The 14,186-nt window shown below is 34.0% G+C and overlaps 2 protein-coding genes across 2 annotated transcripts in view; both read right to left on the reverse strand.

The window, feature by feature from the left end:
- LOC140223911 (dynein axonemal heavy chain 5-like) overlaps positions 1-5,502 on the reverse strand; it is a 6,324-nt gene extending 822 nt beyond the window's left edge. The window contains exons 1-6 of the mRNA XM_072296416.1: positions 5,190-5,502; positions 4,267-4,427; positions 3,109-3,387; positions 1,894-2,086; positions 969-1,204; positions 36-317 (exon numbers count right to left, since the gene is read on the reverse strand). Coding sequence (XP_072152517.1) covers positions 36-317; positions 969-1,204; positions 1,894-2,086; positions 3,109-3,387; positions 4,267-4,427; positions 5,190-5,502 — 1,464 coding nt within the window. The remainder of the gene's footprint in view (positions 1-35; positions 318-968; positions 1,205-1,893; positions 2,087-3,108; positions 3,388-4,266; positions 4,428-5,189) is intronic.
- LOC140224095 (dynein axonemal heavy chain 5-like) overlaps positions 5,334-14,186 on the reverse strand; it is a 25,791-nt gene continuing 16,938 nt past the window's right edge. Inside the window, exons 8-19 of the mRNA XM_072297325.1 lie at positions 13,278-13,442; positions 13,059-13,166; positions 11,830-12,136; positions 10,962-10,979; positions 10,135-10,358; positions 9,494-9,641; positions 8,586-8,767; positions 7,927-8,133; positions 7,187-7,383; positions 6,660-6,804; positions 6,108-6,232; positions 5,334-5,471 (exon numbers count right to left, since the gene is read on the reverse strand). Of these exons, the coding sequence (XP_072153426.1) occupies positions 6,158-6,232; positions 6,660-6,804; positions 7,187-7,383; positions 7,927-8,133; positions 8,586-8,767; positions 9,494-9,641; positions 10,135-10,358; positions 10,962-10,979; positions 11,830-12,136; positions 13,059-13,166; positions 13,278-13,442 (1,776 nt within the window). The 3' untranslated portion in view covers positions 5,334-5,471; positions 6,108-6,157. The remainder of the gene's footprint in view (positions 5,472-6,107; positions 6,233-6,659; positions 6,805-7,186; positions 7,384-7,926; positions 8,134-8,585; positions 8,768-9,493; positions 9,642-10,134; positions 10,359-10,961; positions 10,980-11,829; positions 12,137-13,058; positions 13,167-13,277; positions 13,443-14,186) is intronic.

A 14,186-nucleotide genomic window follows, 5' to 3' on the forward strand; every position in this document is an offset into this window, starting at 1 on the left:
ATTGGCAATACGCCAACTAATATCAATCAGCATACCTGAAACAGTATTAGCCTATCAGATGCTTCTCTTGGAGACAATCCAGGTACCATAGGCCCAGAGGTACGATACTCGTGGCAGTAATCAATGTTATCCTGCCTGAATCTATCGAGATTTCTCCGCAGATCTGCCTCTAAATGCGGTTGCATTGTCAATAGAAGGATGTTTACATCCATTGCTCGAGCAAGAAGACGTTGCCATGCATATCTTAAGTTATCTACTTGCTCAAGATCTTCTCGGTCAATTGGTAAGTCATAACGTGTGATCACATTGAACGCTTCCTGAGAGTCAGAGAAAAAATCAGGGTGTTGGTTATGAACGGTGTAAACTTTAATAAGACCATTAATACTTTACACCAACAACTTTAATACCATTATTAAGAAAGATGCAGGATGAAGAATTCTCAAAGATATGAGATAGTTAGTGATGAAAATTTTGATTTAATTACTGATTGTTGTTTAATTTCATTAGTCATTCAAGCTAGGCGCTCACATTCATACTAAAAGCCAAAGCTAGCCACTTGCTTTGACATGAAAAATAATATCTTTCCTGTCTCTGTAGATGCGTATCAAAGAATTTGTACTAAAATTTTATCAATAGATGTAGAAAAATCAAACCCTTTACAATAAATATTTTCATTTTTTAGACTACTTTTCACGGTCAATTTTGAATGTGAATCTCCTGATGGCAGGAAAGATATACGTTTAATGAAAATAATAAAATCCTAAATAATATTTTCATTTTCATTTCATATAATATTCTTATCCTGCCCTTCTTTCAGCATGATTTCAGCATATTGAGCTGTTTCATTCCTTACGTTTCTTGAAGATGAAACATCAATGTTATGCGATGAAAATTTTTCACAATATGTATTAGGATGCATAATTTTAGGTACATCAACAAAAAAATTTTAAAAAAAAATTGGTGCATACTTCAATCGGCTCAATTTTCAATTCCATGTCTACTTCTTGTTCTCTGATCTTCTTCAGGGTTTCCATGATTAAGCGGACATCGTCTAAATCTCTAATTGGCTTGTCTAATTTTCGGTCCATTTCATTTATCACAGCATAAACATAGTCCATTTCACGATGAAACTTTTTTTTCAACGCGTTCCCTAATCTATGATTACAAGTTTTTATTTCCGTCAACAGGCCAAATTTTAGTTTCTCTGAAATAAAAACAAAAGGCGCACTATTGACTTATGGAGCTCTTAACTGCACTACATGATCTGCAATTTGAACTCGAGAGACAAAAATGCTCAATAATATTCTAGTTTATATCAGTGCTCCAGAGCCAGAGGATACCTAACTCACATTGTTGGAAAAATCGAGTTGGTGGCGTTTTAGAAATTTCCAAAAACAGTTCCGCAGTGGGTGGAAAATTTAGTAGCTCTATCTCACACAGGAGTACTGAGTCGCAAAAATTGCGATTTACATTGAAATCAATGAGGCTGACACAAGGTTATCCCCTGATATCTCAAGTCGCCTAAAATAGGGTTAGGTACCTTTTGACTCTGGGGTGAAGAGTCAGAGGGTAAAATGAAGCCGCTAACTGCATCAGAAAGACCGTCAAACATGGGCTTGAAAAAAACCAATTATTGAATTAATGAATCGCAAATGGCCCCAGTTGATGAACTCAAGTAGGTACCAGTGATTTGCTCTGGAAGGTAGTTATCCATTTGGGAAAATTATCTTTAAATATAAAATTATGCAATCTTTATCAAATTGTGATTTTTTTAAAATTTTCTGAAAGAAGGAAAAACATGTGACGACAATTGGCAACAAAAAGGTCTGAGCATCATCTAATGGTTCCATGAAAGGATAGGATGAGATAATTGATAATTAGATGAGTTCTTACCTACAGATACAACCAGACAGGATCGAAAGGTGTACAAGTCAGGAACTATATTCAATTCACTTTCCAGCTCATTGTGTCTACGAAGAGAGGCCTCTGCCTCAACTAGTCCGATGGTATGAGCTGCTTTCTTACTCATAACATTTTCCCACAAAAATTTGTACGGAGACCAGCTTTCAAGAAACTCTGTTATGACCTACAAATCAAATTAGAGTAAATAGAATAAGACTTAGATTAGTGACGGTGTCAAAATACCACACGAGTACACAAGGAGTCGGACTTGAATTAAAGCCACCTCACTTGATGGGTCCAAATGTTTTCAGACTCGTTTCCTGAGCTTGATGCTTTATCTGTCCATGATTCAAATGCACTTGCCAAATTGCTATCCTCGCTTACAGAAAGCTTCCATTGCTGCCACTAAAGACCGGTTTTGGCTACTGCCACGTACACTTATTTTAGGATAAGGAAAGAAATAAACATTCTGATTAATTGAATGTCTTCAGCATCATGAGTGCATTAAAAGAAGCAATTTTTGCAACTAGTGAAACGTGTGACAAAATTTTTCTTCGCCGCAACGTCTAAGTTTGCTGCTTACCAAAATTAATTTCACAAAGTATATTTTCCTTCATTACTTTAGGCAAACTAAATAAGCAAAATATGTTTAAATCACTTTGCTTTGCTGAAACATGATAGGTTGCTGGAAAAATGCGAAACTTAGACTTTTTCAGTTTAACGATTGCATGAGGGCAAATGGTCCAATTATGGATGGATCGTAAAATTTTAGAATTTAAATTAAATGACTCACCCTTGATTTAGCACATTCTTTCAATTACTTAGTTCGGACATCCCAACAATGCATACCCTGTACCTTTCATGGATGCCTTTCTGCTTACAGTGTCTTGAAATCACTAGAATTTAATCTCAAAAAAGTAGGCATTTGGAGTTTCATTTTTATGAACTAATTCTTGTAAATGTAGAAGGTCGTATTTAAATGAACCGTATCGATATATATGTACAGCGAATTTCTATCTTCATTATTGAAAACATAATTTTTTTCAATGATGAGGATGGTAATTTTTATGATATAAATGCTCAGAGCAACAGAATATTGAGAAAAATTAGGATAAAAAACTGCTCTGCATTGCAGAGAGACTGCAAAAAAAAAAGACCACAGGAAAATATAATATGTAGGTGAAAATACCGCACAGCCTTACTTACTGGTTTTATTTTCTGAGAGCTAATGGAGAGTAAAGATAGAGCTTTCATTACTTCTTTGTTTTCCATTACATGATTGAAAAAATTCCGTGACTGGAGGGGGAAACTTGGCTTGTCCTCGGAAATGAGTCGATACATTTTTCGCCTCCGTGCTTTTGCGTCTCCGCTGACATTAGGCCATGCTTTCCCACCAGTTTCCTGATCAAGATTAGATACAACTGAAGTCAAAGCAGTGTTAGAGATGGGCTCAACTTTGCCTATTCGAGTCCATTTAGACGGTGGCTAAAAGGGATTCGCCAGGAGGATATAACAGGGACACAATTTAGGGCAAAGAGACAACGTCAAATAAGAGGACAGTTGGAGAAAACATGGATAAGAGAAAAAAAAATTAGTAATCAGAGAAAAACAGAAAATGAAAAAGTTGAAATTCAGAGAAAATCCAAGAAATATAGTAATGTACTAATAAATTACTACTTGAGTGGTGTGAATTTAGGCAGCTGTGATCAGAGGGAAACTACGAAGAGGAGAATAAAATCGCCAGGGTTGCCACAAAATTTAGAAAATGAAATTCCCTGACTTTTTCCCAATTCATCTGGAACATTTTAGTAAATTTCCCAGACAATTAAAGAGACATAATCTGAAAACATTTTCTTACAAAATCCGTTGTTCGAAACATCAAACCCATTCTAGAGAGCAAATGTAGGTGACTTTAAAAAAATTTTCAAGACCTTTATATCATTTTCCCTGACGTTTCAAAGTTTTTTCTGACTTTTAAAATTTCCTGAGATTTCCTGGTATTCTATGACTGTGGCAACCCTGTATCATTCATCTTTGAAATTATGGAATTAAATCAGATCAGATGGAAACCCAACTTTCAGCACATGGACTATTTAATCACACAAGCCAGGACAGAACTTCGTAACATTCCTAGAAAATTGACTTACCCTGATACCTCCACAACAGTTCTGGGTGATTATTGAAATCCCTCTACTCAATGAAGTTTTCAAAAGATTTAAAGTTGAGGAAGTCTCAAAGATTTTCTTAAAATGTTTGCGGGGCGTGATACCCTGCCTTTTTCATAATGAGCAATTTAAAATAACTGATAAGGTGCGATCCCACTTTTCACCGACTAATGCAGACTTATTGCTTTTCAACCCTTACCTGTCTTGCTTTGCCTGCTGTCCACTGACTAACCCCTTTCGCCACTCCACTAATGTGCTTTCCTGCTGCAATGAGGGCTTCTTGGACTTCTTCCAGACTGGGCTTGACAACTACATTCGGAATCATCAAGTGAGATTGGAGGATGAAAACAGGAGGTCCACCTTTAATTTATAAAATAAATTTTTCCTAAAATGATGCTTTTTAGTTGCAAATTAAATTAAAGGAGATTTCGACTTGAAAATTTATTCACAATTGAATTAGCTTCTTTCAAACCTGCAAAAATCTTTTTTCTCAATGTTGAATCTCTCAGTTTGAAAACGACCTAACTCGGGTGTTTTACAGTGTTCATTTTTTTGCAAAGAAACATTCTTTTTCTGGCTACTATGCCAGTATTGCATTCTGGAAAATTTTATTTTTTTGAGATGGATCGTTTTCGAACTGAAAGCTTCAATTTATGACATTCAGCAGAATCAGCCTAACCACTTTTTATGTTAACGAATTTCTTCTCATGTTTAATCTTTAACAAAAAACAAACGAACACTTCTTCAAATTCTCACGGAATAGGTAAAACTTAAATTATATCAGGCTGTTGTAACGGTTTACTCAATGGTTTCTACTACAGTTTTTCTTAGTTTGAAGCAAAAGTAAAAGAGGATTTGGTGATTTTCACACTTAGGTCATTTTTACAAAAAAATATACGTAACAATGGCCTTTGATACACACACTTTAACCAGTTCTCTCGAATGATTGGTTACATATGTCAAAATCCTGTCACCTTGCTGCATTGCAAAAGATACGGACAAAGTCCAAACTCTGACATTGAGTAAAATCTAAGATATCGACACTTTCCAGACAAGCCTCAAACCTGACACTTTCATTGGTATATTTAATTAATTGATAAACTTGATGCAAAAAAATCTAACCTTGCTCAGAGGTAAATCGTTTACGGAGACATTCTAATGAGGACCTGGTGACTCGGATGAGTACATCTACAACTTTGCGACTGTAGTATCGTCTCATCTCGGAGATAGCATTACAAACAGCCTCTTGCATAGACTTGGACAAGACTCCACCTCCTAGTAAGAGTGAGCAAGGGTTTTCAAAGAACTCCCAGACAGCTGACCAGTCCTGTTGTTGCTGTTGACTGGCTGGTGTTACATTCCCTCCTCCAGCTCCCCCTGTTGTACTTCCTGCCTCCTCAACACCTATAACCACGAGAACAGGTAATGAATGCATGGTGTGGACAACTTGAGAATGAATTATGATCAGGAATTCATCAAGACTATCAATTTGATTGGCATAGAACCCAATTGTTGGGTTTTTCCATTTTTTAAATTATTGTTGGAACATGCATTCTATGTGACAAGAAACGTGTGTTTTACGTGTGGAGAGAGGAAGGGTTATTGAATCTGCGTTGAGTAAAATTATGACTAAATCTGCAACCAGGGTTTAGATATTGGCTTGGGAGGATTTAGATTTAGTAGTAGAGTCTCCAGAATGTTCAAATTTAGTAACAATAAAAAAAATAAAAAAAATATATAAATTGGCATCTTAGGATGCTAAACATCTGTGCGACAACTCTGGAATTTTGATATGAACATTTTGATTCTTAATTCAAGGTTGCAAGGATGTGCCTTTAATAGTTAGAGTTTCTTGCAACATTTCAGAGATGTTGCGCGGATTTTTAACATCAATTTTTTTTTTTTGTTCTACAAATAAGTTTTTTATTTCACCATCGCTTCATTCAGTGCTCTTAATTTATAATCTGTTTTCAGATTTTTACGTTTTTGATGGATGAGAATTATTCAAGTGATATGAGATGATTTTTAAATTTAACACACCATTCAAAACAAGGTCAAAAATATCATTCCCATCAGCTGATCTGTGTGCTTCAGCTGCCTTTCCGCACAAGCTCTAGAACTTCCTCAACAGCCTCTTCCACCATCTTACTCTTTCTATTCAATTCCTGTAAAGAACCGGAAAAAAATAAAACACTTTTTTTACATCGTAACCATAGTGAAATATTTTGTTTAGAATCATGTTAGTTTACTAATGGTGATAATATGGGGGACCGGACATCTATGGGAATTGTTTGGTTGATGGATTAAACGTACAAAGATCCTGAAGGAGTGGAAGGAGTCTCAAATTTCAGCAATGTATAAAAAGGAAAAGGGAGATGATTGTAAAAGGGAGTTATCTCTTGTGAGGATGGTACTGACAATGGCTGTATCATTGATAGAAATGAAAAATTTGTTAAGAACTCTTGGTAATACAAAAAAATAATTCAATGTAACAACTGACGATCTGGAAAAAAACAGATTAAAGAAAACAGCACAAAATTCTCAAAGCACTAATTGAACTTACACAAAGAAAAAGACATTAGAAATTATTACCAAAGCAGCATTCCTACAGGCAATTTGCGCCTGCTGCAAAAACTCTTCTACTGTCCATGGCTCTTCTTCTGGCAATGCATGAAGTGTTACTGTTTGCATTGACATTAATACCTGAAGTATTCTATTTGTGTAGATATCATGAACTCTGAAAATAAGAAAAGAAAGAATGGAGATAGCTGTTTGCATCGAATTTGAATCTGTTCAAAGGAACAGCATATGATACAATGTATCTAAAAATGCCTTTCAAAGCAGGCAAACTGATATAATAAGTAACCAGTATAATTCAGCAGGTATAAACCATTCAATTTTCTAGGTACATTCAAGCATTGTAAGTTCTTATTCAATTTTCGTCAATTTTTCCTTCAAGGTTTTTCAATTTTCTCTTGATTTTAAAGTATGATAGTTGCTCTTAGACTATTGCTTAAAACTACATTCAGAATTATATTCAAATGCTTGTGTTATCCAATCATACACTGAATCTAATTAGCAATGAATTTATATGCTGGTACATTATCAATTCATCTCACCGAGTGACTAAGACATCAAAGTCACGAATAGCATCTGAGGTGTTTTTCACAAACTCATTCCATTTCCGATCTGTCCATGATAAGCTGTGCAATCCTGGTTGTAGAAGTGCTACTAGGTGCATCAATTGTGGCAAAAACAGGGGCCGGACTTCTAATTTTACTCTTCTTACAGACTTCAAAATTTGGTTCAATAAAAACTGTAACAATGTAATTGACCAAATTTTAAAGTAAAACTTTTGATCATCATACAAAACCAAGGATCCTTAATTCAACTTTTTTTGGAGAGCATGGCCAAAAATGGAAAGAAAAAAGAATTTGCTGGCTTACTCGGTTTTAAAAAAAAATTGTCATTTCAGAAGTCGTCATTGTTATAGAACTTGCATTGGATGCAAATCAGCATTAAAAACTTGCACTAATTAGTAATTTATAACAACCGTTTCCTATTTAGCAAAGTATCCAGGATTAGTAGTGATGTATGCGCTATTTGTTGACAATATATTTTATAATTTCTACAATACTTCACTGCAGGTGAACGCAATTTTCTCTACCTATGAAACACAAACATGCTGTAAATTACAAATTTTTGAAAATCAAAATAAAAAATTTTCATCATCAATTCATCGTCCAAGTTTACACTAGAGGTTACTTTTTGACACAAATCCATTTAAGAACATTAAAACCCAAGTCCTGGTAATTTATTCAATAAAAACAGTATCAAAATTTGAAATTAGTTGACTCACTTGTAAGGAATCCGTCACCAGGGTGAAATAGTCTCGTTTAGCATAGAGAGTATGTGTCACAACAGGCACAGGAAGACCCATCTTATAAAAACAATCCGCTTCCCTGATGAGTAGTGTGATTCTTTTATCCAAATTCACAACAAGTTGTCCAGAATCATCACTAATGTCTAAAAGCGATTTATTCAAGCACTCGTCAACAACCCAGACCTGAAAAATTATCGGTTCACTTTTCAGAAATGCTTGCTAAACCTCCAATCTCCTGAAGAAACTTTTTACTAAAACTACCAGAAAAAATTATTTGAAAGTTAAGGAAATAAAACTGGACAAAACTCTTTTAAATTGTTTTAAAACCGTTTAAAATTTGGAAAAAATTGAGAATTTTAAAATTTGACTAATTTCTCGTAAAGATTCAAGTATGGTCAGATGACCAAAAGTTTTTTTCAACAGAAACTACACTTTTTGATGTTAGTTTAGTCAGATTATAGTTTACTTAATCAATAATCGCAGGAGATATTAAATAAAACGTAAAATTTCTCTTAAACAGCAGCAAAAATGGTTAGGGCGATTAGGTCAGGGGGTCAAACATGCTGTTGTTTACTTGAAAGTTCAAAAGACTTTAAAAAAATTCAAACATTATATCCACTTGATGTAAAACTCACATTGTGATTCATCCAAATGTTCTTCATGTCACTCTGATAATTCAACAAAGTTGTAGCAACAAAATTGTATTTCCGCGTTAATTCAGCTGTTTGTGGAAGTGTCTTCAGAACTGGATGGACTGACACTTTTTTCACTAAATCTTCGAGGTGAAAATGAAGGGAGCGAGCCCATTTTATCCGACCTACAAATTAAAGCACTTAAGCTAATTATTTGTAAAAAAAACATGAATATCCACAAAAATACAGAATTAAACAAAGAAATGAGTAAGTAAGTAAAGAGGATAATGAGAGGGCACCTGCTCAGGTAATGTAACTTGCAAAATTATGCAAACACCAAAAAGAAGAAAAATATTCATCAGCAGGCTGATTATTGAAATTGATAGACAAAGCGATAGACAAAGAAGACATAAGGAGTATGGAGCGACCCCATTGGTGGAAGCAGGTGGTTTCAATGGACAAAGAAGATAGGTAATAGACTAACTAACGGCAACCCACGAGAGATCCTGTAGTTAGTCCATCATTTTCCCCCTTGGTCAATAACAACCACCCATATAAGCCAATAGGATCGCTCCATGTTCCCTATATCTTCTATGTCTATCACTTTGTCTATCAATTTCAATAATAGAAGGGCTTTTAAACAGTTTCAGTTTCAGTCTCGTGTTATGGCATCCATTCTCTGGAATTGTGGGTGAAGCGTCAAGAGCCGACAAGATATCCACTGAAGCATTTTTAAAGATCATAATTTAAACTGATAGTTGAGGGGTTTGTTGAAGACCCTCTGTTCTGTATGGATGCATTCCAAGTGAATAAAACAAATGTTGCAAGACAATATCGTCACATCTTGATTGGGAAAAAAAATTGTTTGATACGAAGAGAGGAAGGAGAGGATTAACAGAATTTAAGTTTACCAGCGACAGGAGGAAAGTTTCTCGCAAGAATTGGATCATCCTTTTGCTGTCGAAATAATTTAAGAATCCTCTCTATTTCTTGGTCACAATACTTCAAAACTCGGGTATATTTTTCATTCAACTTAGACAGTGGTATTTTTTCACTAACCTGCAAGAGACATTGTTTGATAGATCTCAGATAGATTTATAGGTGCACAATCAAGAGATATTGAACTTCACAATGGATCGCCAAAATTCAAATTTTAAAATTTCTAGCTTCAAAAATGAGTAAATTTCTACGCCAACTTGAGGATCTTCTACTATCTAAATATGTTTTGGAAAATTTTACTAATCATGAATTTTTAGGCAGTAGTTTTAGGCTAAAAGCTTATGGAGGAAAATTGTGTCAAAGGGTGCAAGGATTTGGAGAAACATTTGAACTCTTAGACAGAACATATGTACATAAAGAGTTCTAAAAAACAGCATAGCCACGGTTAGAGTTGAAAAATGCTATCTTCAATTACCACATTGGCGACCTCTGCCCATATTTAATTGATTTGGAGGAAAAGTAACCAACAGTTGCCTACAGGATTTTCTTTGAAGAAAACAAAGATTTGAGAAACAGATATAGAAAGTTCATTAAATGATAAGGAAATAATTACCTTTTCGAACCTTGTCAAGAAGCAAATGCCTTGAGGACTTTCCCACACACTTTGAAAGTTATCCTCAATAGTCGTGCCAATTTTTTGCTTCAACTCATTTGTTTTTCCGATGAAGAATTCAAAATCTTCGTCAAATTCATCATTTCTCTGATCTAAATAATCATATTCCTTTGATGTGACGCTAGCTTTGGCATCATTGAAAACTTTCATGGCATCCTCTAGAGCTGTTTGTTACATTCAAAAAGAAAATTACAAATGATTTCACAAAATGCATTTTATATGTTCATGGTTACTACATGGTGGTTAGATAAAATCTGCTCAGCTTTGAAATAAATATCTGAGTTACAAAGCAAAATACATAACAATTATCAGCAAAGAATCTCTTATCAAGACTTTTGATCACATGGATCACAATTGGCTCTAATATTTCTGGCTGGTTTCAGAGGCAACATACATTTCATTAGTTTTCCAATGCAGATAGGTGCTTTCATGGATGATACAGAGATAATACTTAGTTCCTTATTGCCAAATGTGGTCTACTTCATTAAATTTAAAAAAAGTTGCACTAAAAGCGATGCATACATTGTTCCTCCACAAGGAATTCACTTAGCCCTCAATTCGAAGTCATTAAATGGTAGGGGTCAATCTACATCAAGCGTTTTGAAAAAGAACATATTAAGTGTGTTTAGGCTTGGTTTGTCTTTTTAGTTATGAGGACAGTGTTCTGGGTAAATCCGTGATCAAGCCTTGGTGCATATGAAAAATTAAGAGTTGGATGGCAAAGATGGTAGTTTTGGGCAAACAGAAGCGGACTTTGTTATAATTACCTTCTCCTAAGAGCAATCCTGTAACATAGAGAAGAAATCACTTTGAATAGTATCTTTTAATGAAAATTATTTCTAGTAGTGTTCTGTAATAGTATTCTCTAAAATTATTTTTGGCAAAATATAAGCGAGGGTATTTGTTAATTTTTCCTTAGAAAAAATGAAAAAAAGAAACTGATCTCTTCAAGTTCAGCATGCTTCCAGCTTCAAGATCAGTACACATTTTATAGTACATATAGAAAACTGTCTTCAAATGCTCTTTTGTGCAATTCCGCAGAAAGAAAATGACATTTACATCCACAAGGAGACTAAAACGCTACGTCAACAGTAATAATTCCTCCTGGTTATTTCAGGAATTACTAATTACTTTTGTAACTGCTAATTATTGCTTGAGATAAATTGATAGCTCTCACTCAAAAAAGGAGAAATATATGCTTGTAGAATTCAAATTGAGGAAACCTGCAAAATACCTTCTCCAGCGGACAGAACGTGGGTGAGCCCCAGGGTTAATGCTTTTCGAATTAGGAATCTTAGGTACATTATTTATAATATTTTGTTACAAACCCATATACGTGCGTTTTCAGTATTAAAATTTCATGAAAAGACGTGAGCTCAGTGACTTTTATTTCATAAAAGAGTCATTAAAATCAGCTGCTAATTTTTTAGACATATGGTTCTAGATTTTAGCTATCAGAAAGAATGCAAAAAATCTATTATGATTTCAGAGCTAATTTTAATCCGAGTCTAAAATCTTGACATAAAAATGTTACAACTGATAAATATGGTAGCAAAAGAGTCAGTGAAAAGTAGAGAATTTCCATGATGATGCTAGGACACATGAAACATCAACGAATTAAGAGGAAAATACTACCTTCCATTCGCCGTTCAAATAATGAATGATAATCATCAACTAGGTCAAACATTGAAATTATCTTGCTGAGTCGATCACAGAAGGCATCAAATTTTCCAAACACATAATTTTCTGAGAATCCAAATCTAGATTGATTTGGTATAAATGGCTGATTTTTTATTAAGGTGTAGGTATTATGGTAAAACTTATTCAAACGAATGCAATCATAAAGTTTTTGACGAATTTCATTCCTATCTTGTGTCCAAATTGTTTCTTGCCCACGGCAAGTTATGTATTGTTTGCAAGTTTCTATCATTTGATTTGTAATCTGAAAAGCAAAGAAATCTTTGATTCAAAAATGGTGGAAAATGTAGATTACATAGTCAAAATATAAAAATGAAAGAAACAATTCAGTAATATTTAAATGCCCCATTAAAGTATAATTATGATATGATTAATCGTGTAATTTAATTTATGTTGCTTTTGCTGGTAGTAAAACTACTAATGAGACACCAAAAAGCTGGGGAAATAGAATAAGGAGATTTAGACAAAAGAGAGGACAGTGCCGAAGTGTGAAAAAAGCTATTTCATACTTGCGCTCATTTGCATTGCAGCTGTTATTTTAGGTTATTTTCAACTTGTTCATATCCAAGCACACATGAAAAGGTGGTTGGCTTAGTAGAGGTGACTGTGTCAGCAATCTACTACACCGATTTTTACCTTCTTCAACTTGTTCTAGAGCAGAAGATAGGAGGATCAATATAGCTTTTTTCTCAATATAGAATATTCTCATTTACTTACTTTAGAAAAATAAACTGAGAAAACTAATTTTTGAGAAGGCCCTAGTTTTTTGGACATATTGAAGCATTTGAAAGGTACTGAAGACTAAAAAGAGGTACTAAGAGTAAAAAAAAAAAAATGTGTTTCAGATTGGGACGTTGTAAGTCTCTACTCATATTCCATTTTTTAAAGGAAAACTCACTGACAGTTTCTGTTTAAATTTTCTGTGAATTTTCTTCACACATGACAAAAAAGTTACAAAAAATTGCAAGGAAACATTTTGAAGTGTTATCCTTGAAGCTAAATGAATCATAATGGACAATTTGAAACACTGCAATTATTTGGATATGCATTTTTTCATTTAGCTATCAATACAATGCACTCTATTTTTCTTATTTTAAAAAAAAATTGTCAATATTTCTCAAAGTAAATATTGAAAGAGGTGCAAAAACTTCTATAACTTAACTTACCTTAACCATGAGTGATGATATTCTTTCAGAAGTGTTGTAATATTGCGACACACTATGAATCAGCCGAACAGTTTGAAGAAGACTTAAAACTGAATCTTTTAATCTAACCTGCAATCAAAAGAGCATAATATATTAAAACATGATCAAATGATAGACCTCCTATTTCTAAAATAACCAGGATTGTATTATACTTAAACTCTGGGGTAAAAAGGTACTCACAGGATCTTGCAAATATAGAGAATGACAACACTTTTCCATGGCTTGTATGAACTTTGCATTGTCCCGTGCTTCATTATAGCAAAATGTTATTTTCATGTCAGTTTCGCGCCACTGTTTTATGACTTTTGAACGTGAAATCAACAGACATTGCAGGGTCATTTGTACCTGAAATGTCAGAAAACATCAGTCATATCGATGAAATACGTATAGAACATATTGACAGTTGAAAAAGCCCGTAATGAATTGTATAATTCTGATTTGGTGACTAAAAAGAAAATAGATTGGTCAAGAATAACAAATTTTATCCTAATGTTAAGTATTCACTTTCAATGTTAACAAGGTATCATCATTCAAAAATATGCTGACCGCTTTAATCCACTACAAATGCATTTAACAGTTCTTTTTATCTTGATCTTACCAATGTTAGGTGTAGGTACGCTCAAAAAGAGAGCCAAAGTGTGCATTACTGTCTAAAAATTCCAAGATCAACAAAACTTCGATGCCTTAGAAACTGGACAGTGACTGATTTTTGTAGAATTAATTTTTGCTATCTTGCTCCTCCATTTCTTTGTTTTATTCACAGAAAGTAAACTGCATAGCATGCTTCCTTCAATTTTCTTTCCTAATGAAAAAATGATACATGCGACACAAAAAAATAAGATGAAGTGATAAAAATTCACTCTTTAAATTAGTTAAGATTATAGGAATCCTTCATCTTTAAGGGGAGGGTATTATGCTACTATCGAAGGAATCACACAGAAGGAGATGATATCTGGCTTTAATAGAATACACAAGTGATTATGGAAAAGATCATTGCACTTGAATGTCATAGTACACCAGTTCCTGTGAAGCTGAAACGAGTAATTAAAAAAAAAATAAGGGAAACATAAATAACTTTAAACGGCAACC

This window comes from Bemisia tabaci, chromosome 2, assembly GCF_918797505.1.
Source record: "Bemisia tabaci chromosome 2, PGI_BMITA_v3".
Taxonomy (NCBI): Eukaryota; Metazoa; Arthropoda; class Insecta; order Hemiptera; family Aleyrodidae; genus Bemisia; species Bemisia tabaci.